The 24776-nt window shown below is 40.0% G+C and overlaps 1 protein-coding gene across 2 annotated transcripts in view; it reads left to right on the forward strand.

Annotated features, from left to right (window-relative positions):
• The window catches only part of ppp2r5b (protein phosphatase 2, regulatory subunit B', beta), a 38926-nt gene that overhangs the window by 5368 nt on the left and 8782 nt on the right, over positions 1–24776 (forward strand). For both annotated transcript variants that reach the window (XM_026298725.1, XM_026298726.1), the window contains 6 exons: positions 14741–14937; positions 16752–16853; positions 17795–17887; positions 18273–18403; positions 20274–20333; positions 22255–22363. In XM_026298725.1, coding sequence (XP_026154510.1) covers positions 14741–14937; positions 16752–16853; positions 17795–17887; positions 18273–18403; positions 20274–20333; positions 22255–22363 — 692 coding nt within the window. The remainder of the gene's footprint in view (positions 1–14740; positions 14938–16751; positions 16854–17794; positions 17888–18272; positions 18404–20273; positions 20334–22254; positions 22364–24776) is intronic.

The following is a 24776-nucleotide window of genomic DNA, read 5'->3' on the forward strand; positions in this document are numbered from 1 at the left end:
ATTGATGGTTAAAATTGTCCACTATATTTAGACTAATCGTTTCATCTCTAAAGGTCATGCTGTAGGAGGGACAACAGATTGGACAGAAGTAGTACATTTTTCTATTTCCTGCAGCAGCTGTACATTAGTTTCACAAAGTCATTTCCAAAATAAGACAGTATTTTGGAAACTATCTGACGATTTTGCATTTTTGAAGAAAATTTGGGTAAAAATTAGTTTGTGCAAAGATTTAAGTGCAAACATTAGGACACAGCACCATACCAGTCTGCTTGTCTCTGACTGATGGGGGGCATGCTTCTTAAATACACAGTAACCAGTATACATGGGATTAAGAAATATATATGTACAAAGTGTGGCTATTGATTGAAGAATTGACCTTCCCCATGAAGGCAGTCTGAGCTGCACTATTTGTGGGCCTGTTGTTGCCATAGCTCTCATCTAAGAGCTGCTGCTACTACACAGAGGCCACTTTGATCTATGGGAGCCTGTTCTTCTCAGAATGAAAGCATGAGAAGATATGGGACGCATTGGCTTTCATTTCAAATATAGTGCTGTCTGTACTTCTGCAGACAGGCCTGGGGGGAGTTTTGGTCTGAGAAAGATGGAAAGAGTGGACAGTCTCAGGAAAATAGGATTTTGTTGTTGTTGTTTTTAGCCAAAATAGGAAGAGCTAAATTATTAAGCAAGTGCTAAAATGGTCACAGTGAATGACAGTAAACTAACTTAATCTTAAGTTAACATTGTCTGGATTCATCATTAATCTTTCAAATGTGAAGATTTGCTCCCCTGTCTATTGTGAACTGAATATCTTTGGGTTCTGTATGGTTGCCTGACAAAACCACTATTTAAGAACACTGGGGTTGAGCGGTTTTCAGCCTTGTGTGACCCACTAATTGATTACCAAAATAAATGTAGGCACAACGGATAAGTGAAAAGGTTCTTACTGCTGTTCAAATGACCTAAACCTGGACTTTTTAGGTTTATACTTGAAGTGAGACAATAAGTTTTTAATGGAAAGATTTCAGTGTTCCCCATCTAGCAAACTAAGAGTTGAATTCCTAAGAAACAAAGCTCAATGTGATTCCCTCCAGGCTAACCTGGACTGTTACAGTAGCTTTGAATGGCTATTGTTAGCTAATATCAGCAAACTTAAGCTTGATGTCGTCACGAATCTCTTCACTGACATCAGGGCCCAGCGGTCTCGCTATCTTTAACATTTACTGCACAGTGGCTCTAACCCAGAAAAGATGTTTTCTTGCTCAGCTTTGTGTTTGGGCAGCACTTAGACGTCAGAGATGTCCAAATCAATATTTTTGTACCGTTTCTTTAGCTCACAGAATCAACAAGACCGATCTCTTTCCTCCCTTATTTCTATCTTGCTGTTTGTCTCTCCTTCTACACCTTGTCCTCACCTTGCATGTCTTCTTTTTCCCTTTCTGTCTAATCAGTGTGTGCAGTACAAGGGCACATTGCAAGTCCTCATATTTGCCTCTGACCCCTCTTTATAAGGTTACTCCCTGTTTTATGTGGCCTGCAATCCCATTAACCCTCTATGAAATGAAGACCCATGTATGCTTTTATGTCTTTTTGCACATCACCCTCCTGGGTTTGACTGCCTAACGGCCCCATAATCGTGGAGCGTACGCATCTGGGTGATAAGAGTGTTTTCACTGTGCCTTTTACAGCACATTCGGTTCAGACCTCTCTGTGCATATGTGCTGTAGCCTTCATAGACGAAAGTCCCAGTTATCACATGGCTGCTGCACCGCTGCGGCACTGTTTCTGGATCCCCAGGAGGAACTGATAGTAAGATCCTGCAGCACCAGCGCATGAGAAAAGGCCTGGTGTGGGGAAGTCTGTAACGGGCAGTATGTAGGCCAAGTGTAGACAGACTTGTGGGTGTTTCGCCCTCTAGGGAATGACATTCCCATTGTTAATTTGAACTACTCCTCTTGTTAACAACAGCACATCTCTTTCAGTTTAAGCTCTGAGCAAAGCTTCGTTTCTGCTCACAGTTTCAAGCAGATAAAGAAAGACTTGGCATACAACAATGAAGATCTAACAAAAGAAATAGCTGGTAATCATGCTCAAGTGTGAAAGCCACCCTGAACTCAAACACTGTCAATTAACTAATCAACTAATCAGCTTCTATGTTGTGCATTATCTTCTTATCAGCCCCTTTTGTTGGTGATGGTTTTTCTGTTTCCACACATTTACATATGTACGTCTGTAGCACAGGAGCAGTTCTCTGTAATTGGAACCACCAGGTATTTTTCCTTTATTTGCTCCCACTTTTTGTGGACCTGGAAAAATCTGGATGTAGTTAATCTAACTTTTCCACAGGCCTGTCACAGATCAGATCTGCAATCAGTCGTCTTTATAAACACAATCTTCCCCCAAAACCTGACCAGATGCTTTAGTTACCCCATCACACCTTAACCACAGTTTTTCCATAACCTAAACCACACCGCGGCTGCCAAGAACAGATCCTGTAGAAATGACTAGACCTCTAAACATTTTTGGCATCTTTGTAATTAATTATGTAATCTTAGAATTACATAAAGTATGATTCTGCAACATTGACACCTTTGTCCATTGATAGAAATATTAAATGACTTTCAACAAACCATGTACATTACCCAGTGTATATAAATGCTATTGATACTTGTAACAATACTTTTTCAGAAATACTGTATGTAGCATCTTTAGAATATAAACATGGTTAAAATGATCTTGAGTTGAGATGACAGTACTGTCAGGTTTAAGCATATACATTTCTATTCTTTATCGAACAACAAATCATCTTTGAAAATCCTTTAGCTTGATCAGTGCCTTGCCTTCTGTTAAAAACATGAAGCTTTTATTTGAATGCTGCTTAAATGTTTCAGACAGGGCTCCAAATGAGCTGATGATCAGTCACACTGAGGCACCAAGGCGCGATAAACTTAGTGTTTCTCTGGGACCAAAACTAATTAAAATATTTAATGTCTGCTGTCACACAGTTCCCACCAAATGGGCAGCAAAAAATATTTTCAGAATGTTTTCTGTCTCTCTACACTTTGTTATATTATTATATATTAAATAATAAAATACTTGAGGATGGTGTCCAATAAAGATGATGCTGCGAGTTAATGTTTCTGGAAACAAGCCCAGTAGAGCTAACTGACTGTTGTCATCTCTTTACTGTTTCCATTAGTACAGAAACAGAAACAGACTGCACATAAGTAAAAAACAATTTGAAATCCAAAAGAGAAAGTGAATAAATATTCTTATTTGAAGGAGACACCCACTGATCTGGCTAAGCAGCTATCTAGCCAGCAAGCTAGTTATATGCCTTTGTAGAGTTGATAACATTCATGGCATGGCATGCCCTGCGTTTACATAAATATATAGAAATAAATACGAGAGATGATTATTAAGTTGGTCTTTGCCGTTCTGGTTATCCTCCTTTAGTCTTTAGTGGAACCAGAGAACAGGCTGTGGGTTCAGTGCTTCCCCCTGGGGGTACAGACACCATTCAGGCTTCCTGGTCACGGGTGTTGTGCTGTTGCTGACAGGCTACCCAGGCTAAGGTCACATTTTTGCCAAACATCAAGTCAGCAGATAAGAAAGCTTATGATTATGATTTATGCCTTATTCACACACAGTTTGCTCAGATGTGGTTCAGGATGATTTTTGAGAGTGTTGAACCAATTACCTCTCAATAGATGATCCAGCAATCAAACACGGCAGCAATAGATTCGTTGCATATGACCTTGAGATTGATTCAGTCCCATTTCCCATTGTAGCTAATCTGTAGACATTTTCTCTTCTTGTGTTCCTCTCTTTGTGATGCCTAGACTGGCTGAGTTTTATCTGGGTAATAAAAAATTACACATTAATATACCACATATGCACACAGCATGCAGTGCAATCAGAATGTGACCAGCTTTTCCAGACCACCAGGCTTACTTACTTACAGTAAGTATGAATCACCAGCATAGAGTGAGTGTATGAAAAGTATCCACCTGAGGGCTCACCCACATCATCAGTGAGGATAAAAACATCATCATCCCAGGTAGAATTGTTATTATTGTCTGTAAATGTCGTAACGACAGATAGAAACAGCATTACAATAAAATATCACAATGGATGCAATTGTTGGTTGAAATATAATTACCTAAATTCAAGTAAAACACCATCACTGTAGGTACACACACCATATGTGATGCAGGTAGCCAATGGCTATGATAAGGGATGTAGGGGACACCTTTATTTAGGCCTGAGTGCGCCTTTGTGATTGTGTAACGTATGCACGCACGCCGGCTGATCATGGGACACATGCTGATCTATCTTGAGGTCTTGAGGAACACTATTGCTGCCAGCAGCTACCTCAGCAGGAGCTCAGAGAGAAAACACACAAAACAAACTTTCTGCTCTTCTCGGCCCAGAAGCACATTCTGCTTAACACTTTAGCTCACCTAAGCTTACGTTGTAATAAATGCTATACTGTACACCCAAAACATAAGAACTAATTAATTTATAATTAAAATTAATAACTAAATTAAATACTTTATTAGGGCATTAGCAAACATGGAAGTCACAAGATGATCATACTAAAGCTATTCCAGTAAACTGTGTGTCACGAGAGACTCATTTTGCTGCTCTAGTTAAACGGAAAACTAAATTTTGTCAGGCTCACCATCTGATCTGGGAAGTAGCAGCAGATGAAGCCAAAACAATTAAATATTTCAATTTTTATCTCAGCTGTTTCTACAGCCATCTGTGGTGGTGGATGTCTTCTCATCAAAAATTGATACCTAGATGTTTATTATTATCTCCCACACCAATCTGAAAGCTGCGGAGCAGCAGTATGCTTAATTGCTATCTTGAAAATGAATCAACATGCCAGGCTGTAGTATGCTTATCTGGGTGCTGTATTCTCAAAACAGCTCCAGAAAAAAAAAAAAAAAAATCATTAATAGCAAAGCACTCCCATCAAATAATTAATAGATAGATGTTTTATGCAAACACCCTTCAGCTTGCAACCAGCATTTCAAATAGCTTTTTTAACCATGCAAATGAAATAGCCATATGATGTCCCCTCTCCTTGGTGTTTCCATCCGTCACTGCCAGCTGCAGTGCTCAGTGGCTTCAAATAACTCTGTCATGTCCTAAAGGATGCTGTGTGAGCCTAAAGAGCGTTAAATCTCCTGTACCTGCACAAAAGCCATCCTGCTGCTTGGTGTTAGCAATTGAGCTTCTCTAAATACAGCAAAACATCACGCAGACATCAGACAATCAATGTAAGTGAATAAGGTAGTGATAGTTTATGCGCTCATGTTTACTACAATAAGAAATAATAATTGTAGTCAGTGTATTTACTACTAATTTTTTTATATAGTAGTGCATTTAAAGACTTAAGCCCACTGAATGCTGTTCAATGTGCTTTTGACTTCTTCTGTTTCTATAAAATGACAGAGTGCCTCTAAAATTCTCCCACTGCTTTCTGTGGAAGAACAAAAATACACTGCTGCTAGTGTTTCATAATGTACTTACAAATGGGTCATTTCCACTGCTAAGAATGAAGAGATGAGAAGGAAAACATGCTGCCAGAGCCTCATGAAATAGCACTGATTGAGAGTGAAGTATTATTTTAAAAGACATACTGTGTCAGCCTTATAAAGATGCTTATGTTTTATGTGAAAAACATGAAAAAAAGGGAGACATGATTTGAAAGTTGACATGCAAACCACAATGCTAATCCTCGTGGGGAAGCTGTTGTAGCATTGTAGCTGTATTGCACCATCCATTTTGATAGAAAGCTGATTTGTTGACAGTTCAGACAGGAGCCAGTAAAGATACGCCCCTTGAAAAAACAGTTTTGACTTATTGTCCTACACCTAAACTTAGCAGCAAGCTAGTCAGCTCAGTTACCCTCTGTTCCTGGGTGGCTAATGTGTTAGCACTTAGCTTTGGCTATTTCAACTGGTATTTTAACAATGCATCTAAATTATGTTGACAAATTTATAGAACCACAAAGAAACAAGTAATAATTTCATTGGGCGACTATCTGGCACAGGCTTTTATTTTTGACAGAGATTGGAGAGATCTTATTTTGTTATAGTTTGTTATTTGTTTAGTTATAGTCTATAACAAATGCCAGCTGTTACAATGATTTTCTGTTACAGTATTGAGATGGTTAAAGTGAACTTTGCTGAAAAATGTGGCTGCAATAGTGGTAAATGCTACAATAGATTGACAGCACCACAAGTATAGAGAAGTTAAAGTAAACCAGCAATGTCCAATAAATGTTAATATATCCAATTCAAGTATTTTGGAAGCAGTAGCTGCCATGCTGTATATTAATGGTCATACTAAACCATTAAATCTGAGCAAAAGAGCAATTTCTTATGAGCTGGACCTTTAATCTGTGAGAGGAAGACTTTTTTTAATGATGCAATCTTGCATCAAATGTCCTTCCTTATTCTAAATAAGGAGTGAAAAAGAAAAAATGTGTTTTTTTTACTGTTTCTGACAGGTCCCTGTTGTATTTTAGGTGCGTGTTTCTGCTTAGATACAATTTTTCTCATTTACCGCTAAAATGCTGTTATTTCTCAATAAAAAAAAAGATGTCTATGCAATATGCACAATCCCAGATGGGCTAGTTTACATGTTAACCTGTGTGTTTCATTTTCATTTGTCCAGCTTGTGTGTTTGTCCACATTATAATAATGAATGTAAGCAGGCTCTGTTTTAAATGTGCTGTTCATTGTAAAACAGCCTCCTTCTCACTCAGATTGTATGTTGGGAGATTGAATGACTGCATGTGTGTGTGTGTGTGTGTGTGTGTGTGTGTGTGTGTGTGTGTGCGCGCGCGCAGGGAGAGGCCAGCTGGATGGGCCTGGTATTGGGTTACAGAAGGCATGAGGTACTTTTTGCTCTATGATTGTCTGAGATCAATTAAGAGGAAGAGTGGTGGAGGAAGTAAGCAGGGTGATGGAAGAAATGGATTGGATGAAGAAAGAGGAAATGACTAAACATTAAGTTGACAGGTGGAGGAGGAGGGGAGAGGGTGAGATTTAAAAAAAATGGCAGAGGATATTGCAGGGGAGAGGATGTAATGAGACGGCTAGCGATGCAATAACCACAACCACTGCTGTGTCACTGCAGGAAGGGATGATTCTTAAAGGAATATGCTGATGCTCAGGCAAATAAGCTCTCTGACTGAATCACCACAACTTTCACCTTTGTGGATATTCACTGTTAAATATGCTCTTGTGGCTTGGAGGCAATGCAGAGCTCAGTAAACAAAGAAAGTGAAAATACTGGACTTTGAGATGTGGTGTGTTATTAAATCACTCTTGAGGGAAATCACAGCAATATTTGTTGTACATGGGATGAGACACTGAAAGCAGAGTGCTCAGTCTTAATAAGGGACAGGAGATTTATTTATTTATTTTTTAAATTTTGCCACATTTCCTTGTTTCCTTGTGACAAGTAGCAGCAGCAACGTGGAAAGCACCATGACTGATGTATATGCTGCAGAGCAAACCGGCAGATTATTATTCAGCGAGTGAGCATTATAACACTGCTAATCAAATGTTGAGGATGTTTCCAGCTGGGATAACTGTCTGCCATATTTGTTTACTAACTATCTCCAATTTGTGTTTACATTTCGCTCAGCAAGTACTGATTTCAGAGGTGAATTTTAATATCTGAACTTCCTGAACGGCAAGGAGAATATGGACTGTTAGATAAAAGTAGAGACAGAGTAAAGTCCAGGAGCTAAAAGACACATTTTATTAACACTAATATAAATCTATTTATTGATAATGATTCAGCTGATTATAGGGAGAGAAAGTGAAAAGAAATTGCACGAGCCACAGCCTGTAACACCGTTCTGGTCTGGGTTCATAATGCTGCGTGGTGTAAACGTGTATTATTAGTAACATTGGATTATTTAAAGATGGGCTTAGAGCGCTGCCTAATCTTTTGCCATGACTTAGCCTTCTCCCACAGCCTTTGTCCCAGAGAGAATGGGACTGTTCAGTCTATGCACCCGTTTATTACAGCTTAACACAGACTTTCTGCCACGTTTTGAACACTGCCATCGAAATACAGCCCTGTTTCAAGCAAGTCTTCAGATAAAGTAGCTGTCACTTTCATTGTTGTACATTTTTCAGATGGTAGGCATCTTGTTTTGGACTTGTAAAGCTCCTTAATAGGGAAGATCAAAACTGGTGCAGAGTTTGGTCTGAAAAATTAAAAGAAAAAACTTACTTAAAAACTAGAAGTCTGACTGTATCCCTGGACATCATTCCTGCAATTTTAGGTGAAATTGATTTTGACCCTACAAGAACCATGAAGCATTTGGAATTCAGTCTCTATCTTTTGATAAAATAATCTTTAACAAAAACAGTTAATGGAGCTCTGAAAACCCACAGTTTTCATTAGTGAAGTGACGTTAATTCAGTTCTTTTCATTAAGTATGAAACCCAGTAAGTGGATTTTGAGTTTAAGCTACAAATAGTTATCTGTGTATTGGCACTGAGAGGTGCTGGAAACACTTATTAGCTGACATACTGGTCACCTGACAAAGTTCAAAATTCACTTCTTTTTGCTCTGTTTTGGTCTCCACCACTGGCTGAAGGAAATCCCTGATGTTTTAGTGTGTAGGTCCTTGATGTTTTGCAACAAAAAGCAATGCTGATGAGAGTTAGACTGAATCAAAACAGTAAAGCTGTCAAAATGTTGAGTCTGGTGATGATTCTCTGTTGATTCATCACCTTAACAAAGCTATCTTGACTCTTCCAAAAATGTCTGCCAGAGAGCACTTGTCTCCCTGAATACTGAACCCAAGGACACAATTCCCATCATTGTAGGCAAGATAGATTTTATTTTTCACCCTGATTTCCATACAATTTGGCATCAAGACTCTACTTTCATTTTAGTTAGTTGAGTGAAAACTCCAGAGCTAGATGCAAATCTAAACCCAGCAAAATTTTCATTGGCTCCAGGCTGATCTGTCCACCAAATCTCATAAAAATCTGTAAAGAATTTGGTGGAATCTCCTGCTGACAGACAGACAGACCTAAAACGTAACACCCTCAGCTGAGAACACAAAAATGTGCTCATTCTTTCCATTCCTGTCAACTGGGCAGATTATTATTAACAGACTGCACATACAACTCTATTTACATGTTATATGCTAATACCCAGTTGGTCTCATTACCTATTCCTGGTAATATCACCCAGTGACAACTTCCAAGTATTTCCTGCTCTAATTTAAAGTGGCAGCATGATTTGTCCTGTTCTTTCTCAGCAGTTGCATTGCTGTTTAATATTCAGTCACCTCAACAATCTGAAAAGGGTTGACAAGATGGGGATGTCGTAAATCACACGTCACATTCTCATTCCCTTTTCTAATCAGTTTATTTATGAGCAAGATAATAAACAATTTGTTGCACATGTTTCTTGGACTGTCAGGGGATGGATCGTATTTTATTAGGACGATTAGATCATTTAGAGAGGACTTAACACACGTCACTTAAACCCCTTAAGGTGATATTTATACTGTCCTGACTTCTGATGTAGCTGTAGCTCCCTTCTACTATTTATATCTGTATCTTTCTCTACTTTCTCTGCCTCTTTCTCCCCTCCCTACCTCTCTTCCTCTCTGCGTCACTGTATCTGTGCATTGAAAATCTGTGTGTGTGTGTGTGTGTGTGTGCTTAATGACAGAGGTGCAGAGGCGGCTTGGATGGATGCTAAAACAGAAGCTTTTCTCCTCTCTTTCTGCCTCTCTCTGTCACACACTCAACCCCAAACAGAATAACTGTTATTTAAAGACCAGAGCTGTGCTTGCTCATTGGAGAAAAAAAAGGTGGATGGATGGGGTGGAGGAGAAGGGAAAGATGGAGGGAGAGAAGGGAGGCAAAGAAGGGAGGTACCTAATGATGGAAAGATGTGAGAGAAGCAGCAGCAGCAGCAGGAGGAGGAGGAGGAAGGAGATGATGTAATCTTTTAACCCCATACCGCTTCCCTCTCCTCCCTCCTGCTTCTCCCCCAGATTCTTCCTTCTCTCCTATCTGTGTCTCTCACCAGCAGGACTATATTTAGATTTGTGCAGCTGTGTTTGTGAGTGTTTGTATTTTGATGCAGGATACTTGGCATGGCTCAGTCGTTATATGTTACTGCTCCTTTCACAAAATTCATCCACCCCTCTTCTCTCCTCTCGCAGTCACCATCTAGTCCACATCACATGCTGTCTTTTCACTGTCTGTGGTCCAGGTTGTCTTTTTTCATGAGCCTCTAGTTTCCTCTTCTGCCTCTTTAAATGATAAATCTGGAGATAATTTACATTTTTTTTACCATTAAAAACCTCTGCTAACTGACTCTACTAACAAGTGTACCAAATGTGTATTAATCCGCAGCACATTTCCTCCTGTTTGAGTAAAGTGATAAACAAAACTACAGCACCCAACTGTTTTTAGATAACGTATACGTCTGAAGGCACATTTCGAAAGACCATTAAATGTGTTGGAACGGCCCGAACTGAATAGCAAAGCGGAACATATTGAGAGATGTTTTGAAATTTTTAGGAATTTTTGTGGCAGTAAGAACCATCATACCAGGAAAAACTGTGTTTGAATATTGAGCTTTATTTATGTGTCAGGATTTCGAGCTTTAGTATCATTTCATTCACACTGAATCAAATATTCAAGGATTTAAAAGCAGGATGGTTAATCTGATAGAGGTCATTCTGGGTAAGATTAAATTTAATACTTCCTTAGGTATTTTGTCACCTGTCGCTTCCTGACTACTTGGACTTGAAACAATGTCAAGAGCTATTTTCTGACTTTAATTATCTTTTTTGGTTAGAGTTATTGTTATGGTCTTACTGTTAATGTGTGGCAGTAAAACCTGAGATCCTGTGTCCACAGATTTGGTTTTACAAATAAGAAGAACTTCACATGCAGGAGGTTGGAAGCTTTTTTTGTGCATTTTTCCATAATCCTCACAGGAATTAAATTTTTGCCAAATGGGGGCAGTTGTACAAGGTTGATGTAGCGTTGCCTTTTAAAGTTGATATAGTGAACACATTACCAGTTTTCTATTATCTAACCAATACAGATTAATGTTAGCATTAACCTGGAGCCACCACTGTCCATCTGATGAATCTTCATTAAGCATTTATTGGCCTGAGAAAAATATGCTTGCATCGTGTAAATGAGATTGATGAGAGCGTTGAGATTGAACCAGAACGATGTAGTCACAGGCCATAAAACCAAAACAAAACAATTAGCTGAAAGACGCTAAAATGGTCAGAGCGCAGAGTAAACAAAGTCTGAGAATAATTGTTAAAAATATTGATCAGTGGAGCTTTAACATGAAAAAACAGAGCTGTGAACTCTTCAGATACAAGACAAACTAACAAATTATTCTGTGCATGTGCATTTTGACATTTGAACAAAACAGTAATACAACACTTAAAGCATGTTGTATTAGTACTGACAGCTTACTGTTAACACTAAATTACATGAAGATTGTTAGTGTTTGCTTTAACACGATTTTAAAAGTGTGCTAATGTAACTTTGGGAATGTAACAAGGCTAATTTGGTAGCAGCTTTAAAGGACTCTCAAGGGACTTTCAGAGTTAATAAAGGTGAAATAAATAGAGAATTCAACTGTAACTACATTCATTTAATGTTGCGTTCAGCACTTACTCCAAACACCAATTGGGATTGTCAGAAACATGAAAATATCTCAGGCATAAGTGACTGTGATTAAGATCTTAGTTAATATTCTAATCACTGTGCTGAGGCGATATTAAAAGCTGCTTTAAATGAGCGACTCATGTTGACCTAATAATAGCACAGCCAGAAGGAAAACTTCACTTCAGTCTCAGATTGATTTGTCCTGCCTCAAAATACATTTAGTTTATTTATTTTGGTGATTTACTTCCACATCACCTGTAGGAGACATGATATAGACAGTTATGTAACATCGGTGACAAGTTTCGCAAAGGGCAACAACCAAAAACTGTCTGAGCTCATTTCCTTTGCCTTCAAGTGTTTGTTATGCTCTGTCTGTGCCTGTCATCCTCTCTCTTTAATTTGCTTTTTGCTTCACTCTCTCCCACACTTTCTCTCACATGACCCACAAGTCTCTCCATTCTGCTCATCTTTTTCTCACCTCCTATCTTGCTCTCTGTCTCCACAAACTCACACAGTTTTCCTTTCTATTCGTCTTTTCACCTCTCTCGCTCTGTTTTTTTTTTCTCGGTCCCACCACGGCACATCTTCATACAATTACTTTCCATTAAAAATGGATTAGATTTCACCTTCACAGTCTCTACAGAGGGAGAACAGGAGGGTGGGAGGGAGAAGATAGAGAAAAGGGGGCTTTGAGAAATCAGGAGAGAAGGGTGAGGGATGTAAAGGGGTAGATTAAGAAGAGGCAGAGCAAAGAAGGGAAGAGGTGGTGTAGGAATGTGGCACAAAGAAGGAAATAGAAACCAGGAGGATGAAAAGATTTGAGCCGCACCTGTCACAAATCAGCCAAAAGACATGAATACAGACATGGTTTACTGCCACCTTGCAGATTTGGACCCACATTTATTCTTCCAGCAAAGTTCTCCGTCTTTAACTTGTCACACTTATCTATCATCACAAACAGTCAGAAAATTGTGTGAACCTTGCGGTCACACATTTCTCCAGTCACTGAAATGGCTGCAATTCAAGAACACATTGACCGCTAAGTACACCTCAGTGGACAGGCTCAAAGATGTCAACACTGGATGTAAAATGGGCAGTGAAACAGCAAAAAAACACTGTGTTTGATGGCAGACAAGAAGGTTATGTAACGCCACAGTCATTACACATTTGTCTGCATAGAAACCAGTGAGAGGTTTAAAGCAATATGCCTGAATTAAAAAAAAAACAACCTTGATCTCAACCTTTATCACCCAAGTACCAACATCTATATTGTAATCTTGTATTATAACACCCTCGTCATTCAATGTAGGGAAAGTATAGTATAGAACGCGACTTTCAATAGTCTGTCTTGAAACACATCAAGAAAAGGGCAGTCCTTGTCCTTGTTGTGCAGCTCTGTGCCAAAGGGAGCAGATGGTCCTGGTGTGCCCACAAGAGATGAGGGGGTCTGGTGCTGGAAGAGCTCCAGTCAGCCCCTCTTACCCCTGCTGTGTTTCCCACTTGGGGGTTAAGAAGGGTTAAATCTAATCCACTCCTGCAGCGTTTGTGTGTACGTGAGAGAGCCATGGTTCATCTTCTTTCCAGCCTCACAGTTTGTCTAGACTGCTTCCCATCTACTGGTAAAGCTCTATTGTTTTGTGAAAACTGTGCACGACTAGCAGCACACTGACTTAGCATTTCATAAGGTGCTCCTATACAAAACTGCATTTAAGCCTGAGGTTACCAATTTTTTGATTTTGACACTGTTTACTTTTTGAAAATCTGAGAAACCTCTGTCCAAACCTTAACATATAAAGCAAATAAGAACATGTGTTTCCCACTTTAAGCATGGGCATATTTTTAGCTGTTTCGAAATCATCCAAAGATTTTGGGGATTGTAATTCTAAGTTGCAGCATTTGCATAATAACACGTTTGAATTTGTTAGCTAGAGCTTCGACCTACAGCACCGTGGTACAATTGTAACTGTATTACATTTCACTCAGTCTTAGGGCTTGTTCCAGATGAACTGCTCATGCCCTGGAAAGTGGATGAGAGCAGCCAGCGGCAGCAGACAAAAGTCGCAATCAAGCCAGACAGGTTCCAGCAGACTTCAGAGTTTGTGCAGAAGTCACAGAAACACACTCATTCTGTTAGAGATGCCAGGATTAAGTAAAATGTTATCAGATCCAGCTTGTACTCAGTCTCTTTTTAAATCCTACATGGGTGTGTATGTGCCGTCATATCAGTTTGCTGCTGTATAGAAATCAGCTGATGAGACTTGAGTGATGTCCTTCTCAAACTATATAAGTAAATGTACATTGTTTTAAATATATATCAGCATGTTCAGCCTAAATCTCATACACATCTCACATTTATAGGAATCTAAAGTCTGGCTATTTCACTGATATATGTGTAGCTATTGAGTCATCAATCACCTGGTTACTCAAGAAAAGAACTAAGCATTCCCATTTGGCTGCTGTCAAAGCTTGTAACTCCAAATTTGGATATTCATTTTTTTTTACTTTTTACACAATGCTTCTCCAGCTAAGTCGTTAAGTTTCACACCCCCTCAGGCCTGTGGAATCAATTAGAAACTCAGCATATGTAATCCGTGGGTATCAGCTACTTTCTCTACATCTGTGAAAAGTAGTTTTTGGAGGTACAAGGTTTCATTCGGACGGCCGGCAGCAGGTTGTTTCATTGTGACGAACAGGCCTGCAGAACGAATCTGACAGGTAATAGGAATGAGATATAACACAGCCTGCTGGAAGGAGGTGTGGGTGTGTGTGTGGATACTAGCTGCTATGTGTGTGTGGGTTGGTAGAAATGTGTTTGTAGAGTAATAGTCTACTCTCTTTCCCTCATTACCTTTGAAAGAAGATCTAGCCTGTAAAATACAACTCTCTATATTCCAGCTTGCTTTCTCACACTCCTACTTTGTCAAGCGATTCACAACCAAACACAAAGCGCCTTTCAGGAACGCCACTGGATTTGGCTAAGCTGCGTGCCCCTTTTTGTCCTTTAACCTCCTTATGTAACATTTGCATTTCTCTCTTTCCAGACGCCCCGGTGGCAGAGTTACACGACCTGTTCTGTAAGAAGTTGCAGCAGTGCTGTGTGCTGTTTGATTTCCTGGACTGCGTGGCCGACCTGAAGGGGAAGGAGATCAAACGTGCGGCGCTCAACGAGCTGGTGGAGAGCGTGGCCACGAGCAGAGGAGTCCTCATAGAGCCTCTCTACCCAGAGGCTATAAAGATGGTAGGAGAAGAGGAGGAGAAGGGAGGTTAGGAGTTGAAATGATCCATAGAGAAGGAGGAAAGATTGAAAGAGAAAGGATTAAATGCTTAGTACCCTAATACCAAACAATGCAACATTTGAGCACAGACAGGGTTTTATGAATGAGCAAATTGATCAATAGCTGAATAGATGGAGGGTGTAGAAACACAGGTGAGTCAATGCTTCAAGACTAGAAGAGCAGGATGAAAGGGTGGATGGAGAAGGGAAGGTGGGAAAGTAGCATGATATCCAGATTAGGAGCACCGGTTAAGTCACCACAGGCTCAAAACAAAGGTGGTCAGAGAGGAGAGGAGCGAGGGATGGAGGCACAGAAAGATAATAAGAAGGAAGGAAAAGTAGGAACATTTGAGAGGGGTGCTAAGCAGCAGTAGCCTGCACAGATGGCGAGAAAGAGGATGGAGGAGAGAGTGGAGTGTGGTGGAGAGTGTGGACACCAACACAGAGCAGCAGAGGCCTCAGAGGATATAAAAAGGACCCAAAAGAAAGGATGTGAGCAAAGAAAGGATGTGAGCAGAAGATATAGCTTATGGTATAGTCACCAGAGGACTGTGGTGAAGGAAAGCTTTAATGTGTGGCCACAAGGTCAAAAGGCTTCACTTCACTAGATGACCAACAACAGAACTAGTGGATAGTCCTGTAATGTAAAGAGAGAGACGGAGCAACAGAAAGGGAAGTTAGAGCAAGAACAGAAATTTGCAGAAGAAAATAGAAATATATATATTTTTATTTAGCAAATCCTATGTATGAAAACTGGCTCCTAATGCTAAAGCAACAACAATCAATAGTTCCAGATAATAAGCAAAGTGCATACAAGTCGATCATGGCATTTGTCATTTGTCTTATAAGACAGTCCAGAGCTCAGTCTGCACTAAATTCATCTTGGCACAGCTTTCTGATACAGGCTGCCTTCAGGCTCAGCAATTTGAACATCAGCTTTCACAAACAATAAATATAAATATCTATTATTATCAAATCCAAGATTTACACAGTGTTTTAAAAGGAACAAACTAATACAGTCAGTGTTGCAGAGGAAAAGATGGAAACGAATGTTAAATGAAGTTGCATTGAGATGTACCATTGAAGTTTTTTGTGCAGTAAATGGCCAGTGGAAATACATTCGCTGAATAAATCATGACACACTGTAGTGAGCAGTCAGGTTGCATGACTTACCACTTACAACACAGTCTAGGAACAGCATCAAAAATGGCTGACAATAGCTGAAGTGGTCTTACAGCTGAAGAGTGACTGAAGAGAACGTTTTTCCTCAGATGAAACAACTTCTTCTTTTGACTGGACAGTTGTCATTTGATATAGTGGTGCAATACTCCTAACACAAACATGTCTTACCTGTTTTATTTGCTGGATGCCAGGAGCAATGTGTCTAACCGTCCTGTTAAAAACGAACTCCAGAATACTTTCAATCTGAAGTGACAAGCACTCATCTTGGATCTATCCTGTTGTTGTACTGACATTTCAGTCAGAGACTCATGGATCCTGTTTTTAAAATTCAACTATTACTCACCCAGTTCTAAAATGCAGACTAGATCTACAGTACAATGACTGGGATCTACTGTTAATGTACTGACAGTGGTTCTCTCTAATCTCTGTTTCTTCTTATCCACCCCCTTTTCTCTTCTTCCCTGACCCGCTTTTCTCTCATCACCTGTTATCCCTGTCCTGTGTCCATTTTTCCCCCACCCATTTTCATCTTTTCCGTTTGTTCCCGTGACTTTTCCTCCTTCCTCCTTCCTCCTTCCTTGGCTGTGGCTTTCCAGATCTCTGTAAATATCTTCCGTACCCTCCCACCCAGTGAGAACCCCGAGTTCGACCCCGAGGAAGACGAGCCGACCCTGGAAGCCTCCTGGCCTCACCTGCAGGTGCACATCACCACACGGTCCATGCACGATTTCACTCTGAATATGATCTTACATAATTTTATGGCTTTTTACTGTGAAGGTGAAAAGGAGAAAAGAAAAGGATATAGTCAGCGAAATGTGTTGACATTGTTCTTTTTTACCTCCAAAAAAAAAAAAAAAAACAACAGCTGAGGAATTATGTTGTACTTTATTTAATTTTCATACAATGCAGTCTCACTGAGTGCTATGAAAAATGTGCTCCTGTATATATTATATATTGTATTTCTGAGGGTGGACAATGCCTTAATGTGCACACTCCCAGCTTTTAGTGCTGCGTTCAGCATTTACCCATACATAAACATATTGTACCTGAGCCTGAGGCCCTTTAGATGCTTTAAACAGCAGCTCTGAAAATGCAAAATGTCATGGCAGAACGCACCAGTTTTATCAGGCTGACTCACAAACTGGGGGCTCCAGGGAGAGAAATCTTTTAGATGTGGCATTTGGGTGTGGTGTACAGTAACTTCTGCATCTCCAGGAAGAAATGAGTCAAAATGTAAGCGTTAAGTCAAAAGCATCTCATAAAACAAAACCTTTGGGCGTTTTTTTTTCACTCAGTAGGAATCTATTGATATTAGCACGACTGTCTAAACTTGAGCAGGTCGTGTTTTCTGAGGTCTCCTTCTCAGATGTTTGGGTTTTTAAGCTGAGATTTGTCCAAAAAGAATATTACTGGTGTTTATCACTTTCATCTTTCTATTTTTGTGCGATTTTTCTTATTGACTTGTGTACAAAGCAGCTAAGCTGAGCTAACAGGCTGCTGACTATAGCTACATACAAGGAGAGCTCTTCAGTCTTCTTCTCTAAATCTCAGCAAGATGGTCAATAATTCCCAAAATGTCAAGTGTGAACACAGCCACACTAAATGAAGTCTCATCTCTTGCTGTGTGTGTGTCTGCTAGCTGGTCTACGAGTTCTTCCTGCGCTTCCTGGAGAGCCCAGACTTCCAGCCCTCCATGGCCAAACGCTATGTCGACCAGAAGTTTGTCCTGCAGGTAAAAACTTCTCTCCTTTTTCTCTTCAAAGTTCACCAAATCCAGACCATTAATATGTTTCTTACATCCTAATAAATTCAAAATAACTAAGTTAAGTTATTATTTGAAACACACCCAGTGTGTAAGTACTCTTAAATTTTGGTTTTCTTCCTTCATTTTAGAAATTGTGAGACAAAAATATATTTCTGTGACCATGAAATATTATAACAAGATATATAATAACAAGATAAGAAAAAAATTCCCAGGTTACTTTGCTGTTGTTTACTATTGGAGGTACTGTTTTAGTGTTAGATCTGTAATTAAAATGAAAACTCATCCAAATGCGGATGTACAAACGTGTTGTATTTGTTGTCTGTAATGATCTTATATATGTATGTATGTGCAGCTCCTGGAGCTCTTTGACAGTGAGGACCCCAGGGAGAGGGAGTACCTGAAGACCATCCTGCACCGTGTCTATGGAAAACTACTGGGCCTCCGAGCCTACATCCGTAAACAGATCAACAACATCTTTCTCAGGTACAGGCTGCAATCAGCAAATCCAATGCACAGGATTTGAAGTGCTATTTATACCTTTTCAGCATCAATACATTAAACAGTAGTACACAAACAAAAACCATCAACAGGAAGAAAGCCTGCCTCTGTGATTTGTGCAGAAGGTTATTAGGGTTAGACTACACAAAACAACACAAAACTCACAAGTCTTACCACGGACTGCTATTACTTATTTATTTTTTTTTACCTGGAACTGGTTGGACTCCCCTGTGATGGACTGGTGACCTGTCCAGGGTGTACCCCTGCTTTTCACCCAAAGAGAGCTTGGATAGGCTCCAGCAGATCCCTGTGACCCTAAATAGGAATAAACAGGTATAGATAATGGATGGATGGACTCACAGCCTGAGAACTGGAAATTACAACATACCAGTCATTTATTTCAATGTGTTATGTGTGGAAGCACAGGGCAGAAATTTTAGTTTCTGCATCAGTTCCTTAATTTTCGTTTTAGTTTTAGTTCCTTGGGCTACACAATGAAGTTATGGGAAAGAGTAGTGGAGGCTAGGCTGAGGTCAGAAGTGAGCATTTGTGAGCAGCAGTATGGTTTCATGCCAAGAAAGAGAACCACAGATGCAATATTTGCTTTGAGAATGCTGATGGAGAAGTACAGAGAAGGCCAGAAGGAGCTGCATTGAGTCTTTGTAGATTTGGAAAAAGCATATGACAGGGGGCCGAGAGAGGAGCTGTGGTTTTGTATGAGGAAGTCTGGAGTGGCAGAGAAGTATGTTCGAGTGTTGTAGGACATGTATGAGAGCTGTAAGACAGTGGTGAGACCAGCAATGTTGTCTGGTTTAGAGACAGTGGCTCTGAGAAAAAGACAGGAGGTAGAGCTGGAGGTAGCAGAGCTGAAGATGTTGAGGTTCTCTCTGGGAGTGACGAGGATGGATAAGATCAGGAATGAGGACATCAGAGGGACAGCTCATGTTAGATGTTTTGGAGAAAAAGCCAGGGAAGCCAGATTGAGATGGTCTGGACATGTTCAGAGGAGGGACAGTGAATACATTGGTAAAAGGATGCTGAGGTTAGAGCTGCCAGGAACGAGGCCTAGAGGAAGACCAAGGAGGAGGTTCTTGGATGTAGTGAAGGAGGACATGAGGATAGTTGGTGTGGGTGAGGAGGATACAGAGGATAGGGTTAAATGGAGGCAGATGATTCACTGTGGCGACCCATGAAGGGAGCAGCTGAAAAGAAAAGAAGAAGTTTTAGTTCCTTGGAATCTATGGTCAAAAAGAAACTTACCAGTACCGAGAAACAGGTACAAGGAAGCACAGTGCTTAATGGAAAATGTAGCTTTAATGTATTACATCTTACATCTCAAATGTATTTTTAGGCTAAATAAAGTCAGAATGCTGCCACATATACAGGCAGACACAAACATGACTGTGAACATTTGCAGTCAGAACAGTGACAGAAAGTCATGTATCTTCATCTCGGATCTATCCCGAGAGCTAAATTATTGTGTAGTGACACGAATCTCCTCACATGATTGGTTAAACAGTGAACAGCTACTAACAAGAAAGCTGTGTGTATCATATTTAATCTGTTCCTTTCACCGAGTGTGACTGAATTGGCTTTTGTAGTGTTGTGGTATAATTCAAACATGGGAGAATTGCAGCGCTGCAGCAAGTATTTCTGTCTCAGTTAACGAGTTTCACTATGATTGTTTGTACCTTTGACAGCTACAGTATAAAACACAAGCATATTGTTCCTCTCATTTCTCTCAGGAAGATAACATAGTGCATTTAGCTGTTTCTATTTAATTGCATTTCTTCTGTTTGCTTCTTCTGTGTTTGATTATTTGTGCATGTGTGTGTGTGCTGGTTCTGGTCTTCAGGTTCATATATGAAACTGAGCACTTCAATGGAGTTGCAGAGCTGCTGGAAATCCTCGGCAGGTCTGTACAAACAAGCTTACACATTATGGAGAATATTCGCTGCTCTGGAGAAAACTGCATCCATAACTTTGTAATATGTCATAGCCTGATGATGCGTTTAGAGTAAAACTGAAAAACAGACACACACTCACGCCTCTGTGCACAGCATCTGTATGTGGCCAATTCCCTATTCATCAGACAACTGGTAGCATGCAAAAGTTAAACAACTGAGATAAATGGTGACAAAACATAACCACTGCTGCTCAATGCAAAAAACAATATGTGTTTGTTTTCATTTTTTCATTGATCATCATCTCTCCCATAAACTTATCTGGGGAAGTGCAACGATGCAAAGCCTAATGAAACAAGACCTGAAGGATGAGAAGCATTAACGGTGTGGGTGGCAGGAAGAAATCAGAAAGAGATATGTGGGGGGCTAAAGACATAAATGAAAAATGACTCAGAGGTTTGTGCAGTTTGTTGTTTTGTCTTTGAGGTCAGTAAGAGAAACACGTGAAAGATCGAAACGGAGAGCAAGGAAGGAAGCCAAAAACAAACATGTCTTGTTCTCTGCCTGAGCTCTTACACAAATCAATGGGAAAAGAATGGAAAGATGAGAGTAAGAGAGGGAGAGAGAAAATGGAGGACGGATGCATGCAAGGTGATATTATGTAGTTTGTTTTCCTCACAGCCTCTGCATGCCAAAGGCACACTTGAACATTTTGGGAAACAGGCTTGCAGATGACCAGAAATCTGAAAACAACAAACAAAGCAGTGTTAGTCAGTCAGAGTCAATAAATATTAATTTCTCTCAAGGACAGGAGCGGAGTCTATGTGGCTTTAACTTTCCCACACTATTAAAGCACAAGTGCCTTTAAATCATCTTTATAGATGTTATACATAGGGACTAGTTTGAATGAGGGCTGGAGCACTGGTAAAGTGGGAGAACATCACAGAAAAACACCCAAATTATTGTTTCTTCAGGTTTTCCCAAGAGAAAGAAATTCATACAAAACTGTAGCTTTTCTTCCACCCCATGACCACCTTTTAACACCTGTTAACACAAGGTGAGATCGAAAATGGACGATGACTTACGAGTTATTGGAAACACGGGTTAATGGAAGAAGACAGAGGTGAGAAGAGAGGGAGGATGAGTGAATGAAGAGTCAGTGAGTCAGACGTGGGGGAAGGAGGGAGAGCAGGAGAGGAGAGAGAGGTTGGTATTCATGTTGGTGGTAACAGAGGTATTTATAGCTCCTCCCACACATGGAGAGAGGGAAAGAGAGACGGACGAGGGAGGATGCATTGTACAGAAAGAGAGCGAGGAAGAGGACAGAGGTGTTGAGAGAAGAAGTGAGAGGGAGGTAGAAAGACGGATTAGAGGAGCAGCAGGAGGGAGATATTATTAAAGGACTGTTCTGTTAAATAAACAAAGATCATATTGGAGGAAAAGAAGGCAGGTGGACAGAGTGATAAACAACAAGAGTGCAGCTGTCATATGGTCCAAGTTTAGTTCCCGCTTTGCCGCTGCTCATACGTGTCCATCCGTAGGCTGAACCACCACTGTGTCAGTCAGTGGAGTAGTGAACGGAGATGACCACGCGTTTGTCCAGTCACTGGGAAACGGGCACCGTACAAGAATAGACTCCACACAAATGAATGGAGAGATTTACAATAATGTTTTCATGGAAATACATGGGCTTTCTAACAACTTCACTACACACAATTACACATAAACTTATATAATACTAATACAGTGCATATTCATGTGGAGCACTACTTTTGACCATATAGACTTAATAATCCTAATCATTTGTTTTTTGACAAACTATAACTGAAACAGAGACAATGTGACAGCAGTGGAAGACATCACTTTGTTTTTGCCAGGAAGAAAGTAATTATAGTTATAACTAAACTAGACTTCACTTCTTCTCTCCTCCAGCATCATTAATGGCTTCGCTTTGCCTCTGAAGGCCGAACATAAGCAGTTCCTGGTCCGGGTCCTCATCCCTCTACACACAGCAAAGTCCCTTTCCATCTTCCATGCACAGGTGAGTCACACAATCCACACTAACATTAATGTGCCTTCATTGGACACATTGCTGGTGTGCTCTGCAGTTTCTGGTGTTTTTGTATATTTATTTTTCTTTGTTTACACATTAGACTGTTAATAAGGAGGGTTTTATGAGTGATATTCATACACTCTCCATCTTGTTCCTGGTTCCATGTGTTTACCAATGTGTTGGTTTTAGCACAAATGGCCACAAATCAGAGATGACTACAAACCGTGTGGATGTGTGCCTCACCCATCACTTCTTAGTAACATGAAGCAGAGGCCTGATGTTAGCAACACTGACAGTGTTTATGGTGAAGAACAGTGGAATTAAAAAAAAGAAGAGAAGCATATAATAACTTAATAGGTACTCTTAAAGAAACAGTGACTTCAGATAACCTAAACATGCAGCCAGGTAATGCACAGGGTGAGTGGAGTCTCGGAGACAGAAGGCTGCTCATGCATTGCCTGGTTAGGGAAGTCATTTAGTCATGCAGCATCTAGAAGGTGTTGATAAACTCCAATATGTTCATGATATTGCTTAAACACTGGAACAGCTATTTCTATTGTTGATGCTCTGCACAAAGTGCATCCGAAAATGTCTCCCGTTTCCTTAAATTGTTGTGGCAGGCAACAACCTGAACCTGCGCTCAGTTTAAGAAACAAAATAAATTTAACAGCCAGCTACATAATGTGACATATATAGTGAATAGCTTTCTGTGGCTCACAATGTAGTTTAGTTTCATGGCACTTGGAAACAAAAACCTCACCAACAGAAATAGTCTTTTGTCAACAGAGCAACTGCCACAACATGTTTATTACAGATCAACATGCAGGGGACAAATGCACCTCTCCCATCTGCTCATCTAAGTGTGTTTATATATTTTTTAATGCCGACATAGATACTGATCCTTACTGAGATATATTACTGATACATATTTCCAATATGTTGCCAAGTTTTAAATGCCACTGAACCCGAGGTAATTCAGATCTTGATAACAAAAAAACCAAAAAAAAAAAAAAAAAAACTGAAATTAAACCAAAATTTCTTGATCAAAAGATCAGTGTGTAGTTTTTCTCTAGATGTTGCCAGGTCATTCTGGCAGTAATCTGACAAGTGTGTGGTTTCAATATTAATCACCAAACCATGCTGTAAAAAGTTAGATTTGTGTTTTATGCAACAGTTTGCAGTGTTAAAAAAAACCATTCAGTTTGAATATATCAACTTGAATCAACTGAGCACACAAATGCCTCTTAAAACAAAGTACACCAGAGTAATGGAAGTTAGTGGTTTCAGCAATGTGTCAGATATACCACTAGGAGGCAGAGTTGAGTCACAGATAATACTGCAGGGAGGCACTCACCTTTGAACTTCACAGGGTGTGCATATCTTTGGTTTCTTGGGTTTGCATGTGTTTGTGTGTGGGTGTGTGTGTTTGGGTTATCATAATATTTAATGACACTGATGGTATCCAGTCTACTGAGTTTGTGTGTGCGTGCCTGTGTCTGTCATTATTTACTTACGCAGACTGTACAGTTTGTTCTCCACAGTTTGTGTGTGTACTCTGGGCCTCAGTATCAAACTGCCCTACATTTCTCCTCCATCTCCCTCTCCCTGTGGTTCACACACATACATTATTCACACACTCAAACAGACACACACACACACACACACACACACACTCACTTTGACAGGGTCACTGGGGGAAACGGTGCTAGCGGACAGCAGGAGGTGTGGCTGTGCAGAAGCGAACTAGTTCTGGGTCTAAATATTAAAATGTAATATTCCAGCAGCTTCTTCCTTAAATGTTTATCAACAGTGTGACATGCATTTGAATCATCCTTACTGCTCTCTGCGAAGGGCTTTCTCATTTATATTCATGACATTTCAAATCATGTCACAGAATTGTAAAAACAGCTGTTAGAGCTATAGTGTGTAACCACAACATATGTCAAGTAATAATAATCCCTATTTCTAAAAAAGAAAAGGCATTGCATTCAATTTTTTCAGAAATTAAAAACAATACTTGAGATCCCTGTGAATTGAGTATGGCCTTAGTGTTTGCTTTGACTTGTGTATTGAGGTCACAGTGGGAGAAGAGCAGCTTTAAGAGTTTCTTATTTTTGTACACCTCATACATTTGTTCTCCAGGCGGTGTATGTTTCGGTTCAGAGTTAGTACTGTCATTTAATTGTTGCAGTATCTGTGTGGGTGAGCACTAAAAATAGTTTGTATTATCACTTTATATCTGACGGCAACACAGCTTCAAGAAGAACATTTTTATCACTTTCATACTTTACTTTCTGACTCTGTGTCTTTTGCAGTGCTGGGCGTTAGGGACTGTTTGATACTGTGAGCTGTGACTGGTCAATTTCCATTTTTACAACTGGACCTTTGAGAGAGAAACTGT

The sequence above is a fragment of the Mastacembelus armatus genome, chromosome 18, assembly GCF_900324485.2.
Source record: "Mastacembelus armatus chromosome 18, fMasArm1.2, whole genome shotgun sequence".
In the NCBI taxonomy this organism is placed as follows: Eukaryota; Metazoa; Chordata; class Actinopteri; order Synbranchiformes; family Mastacembelidae; genus Mastacembelus; species Mastacembelus armatus.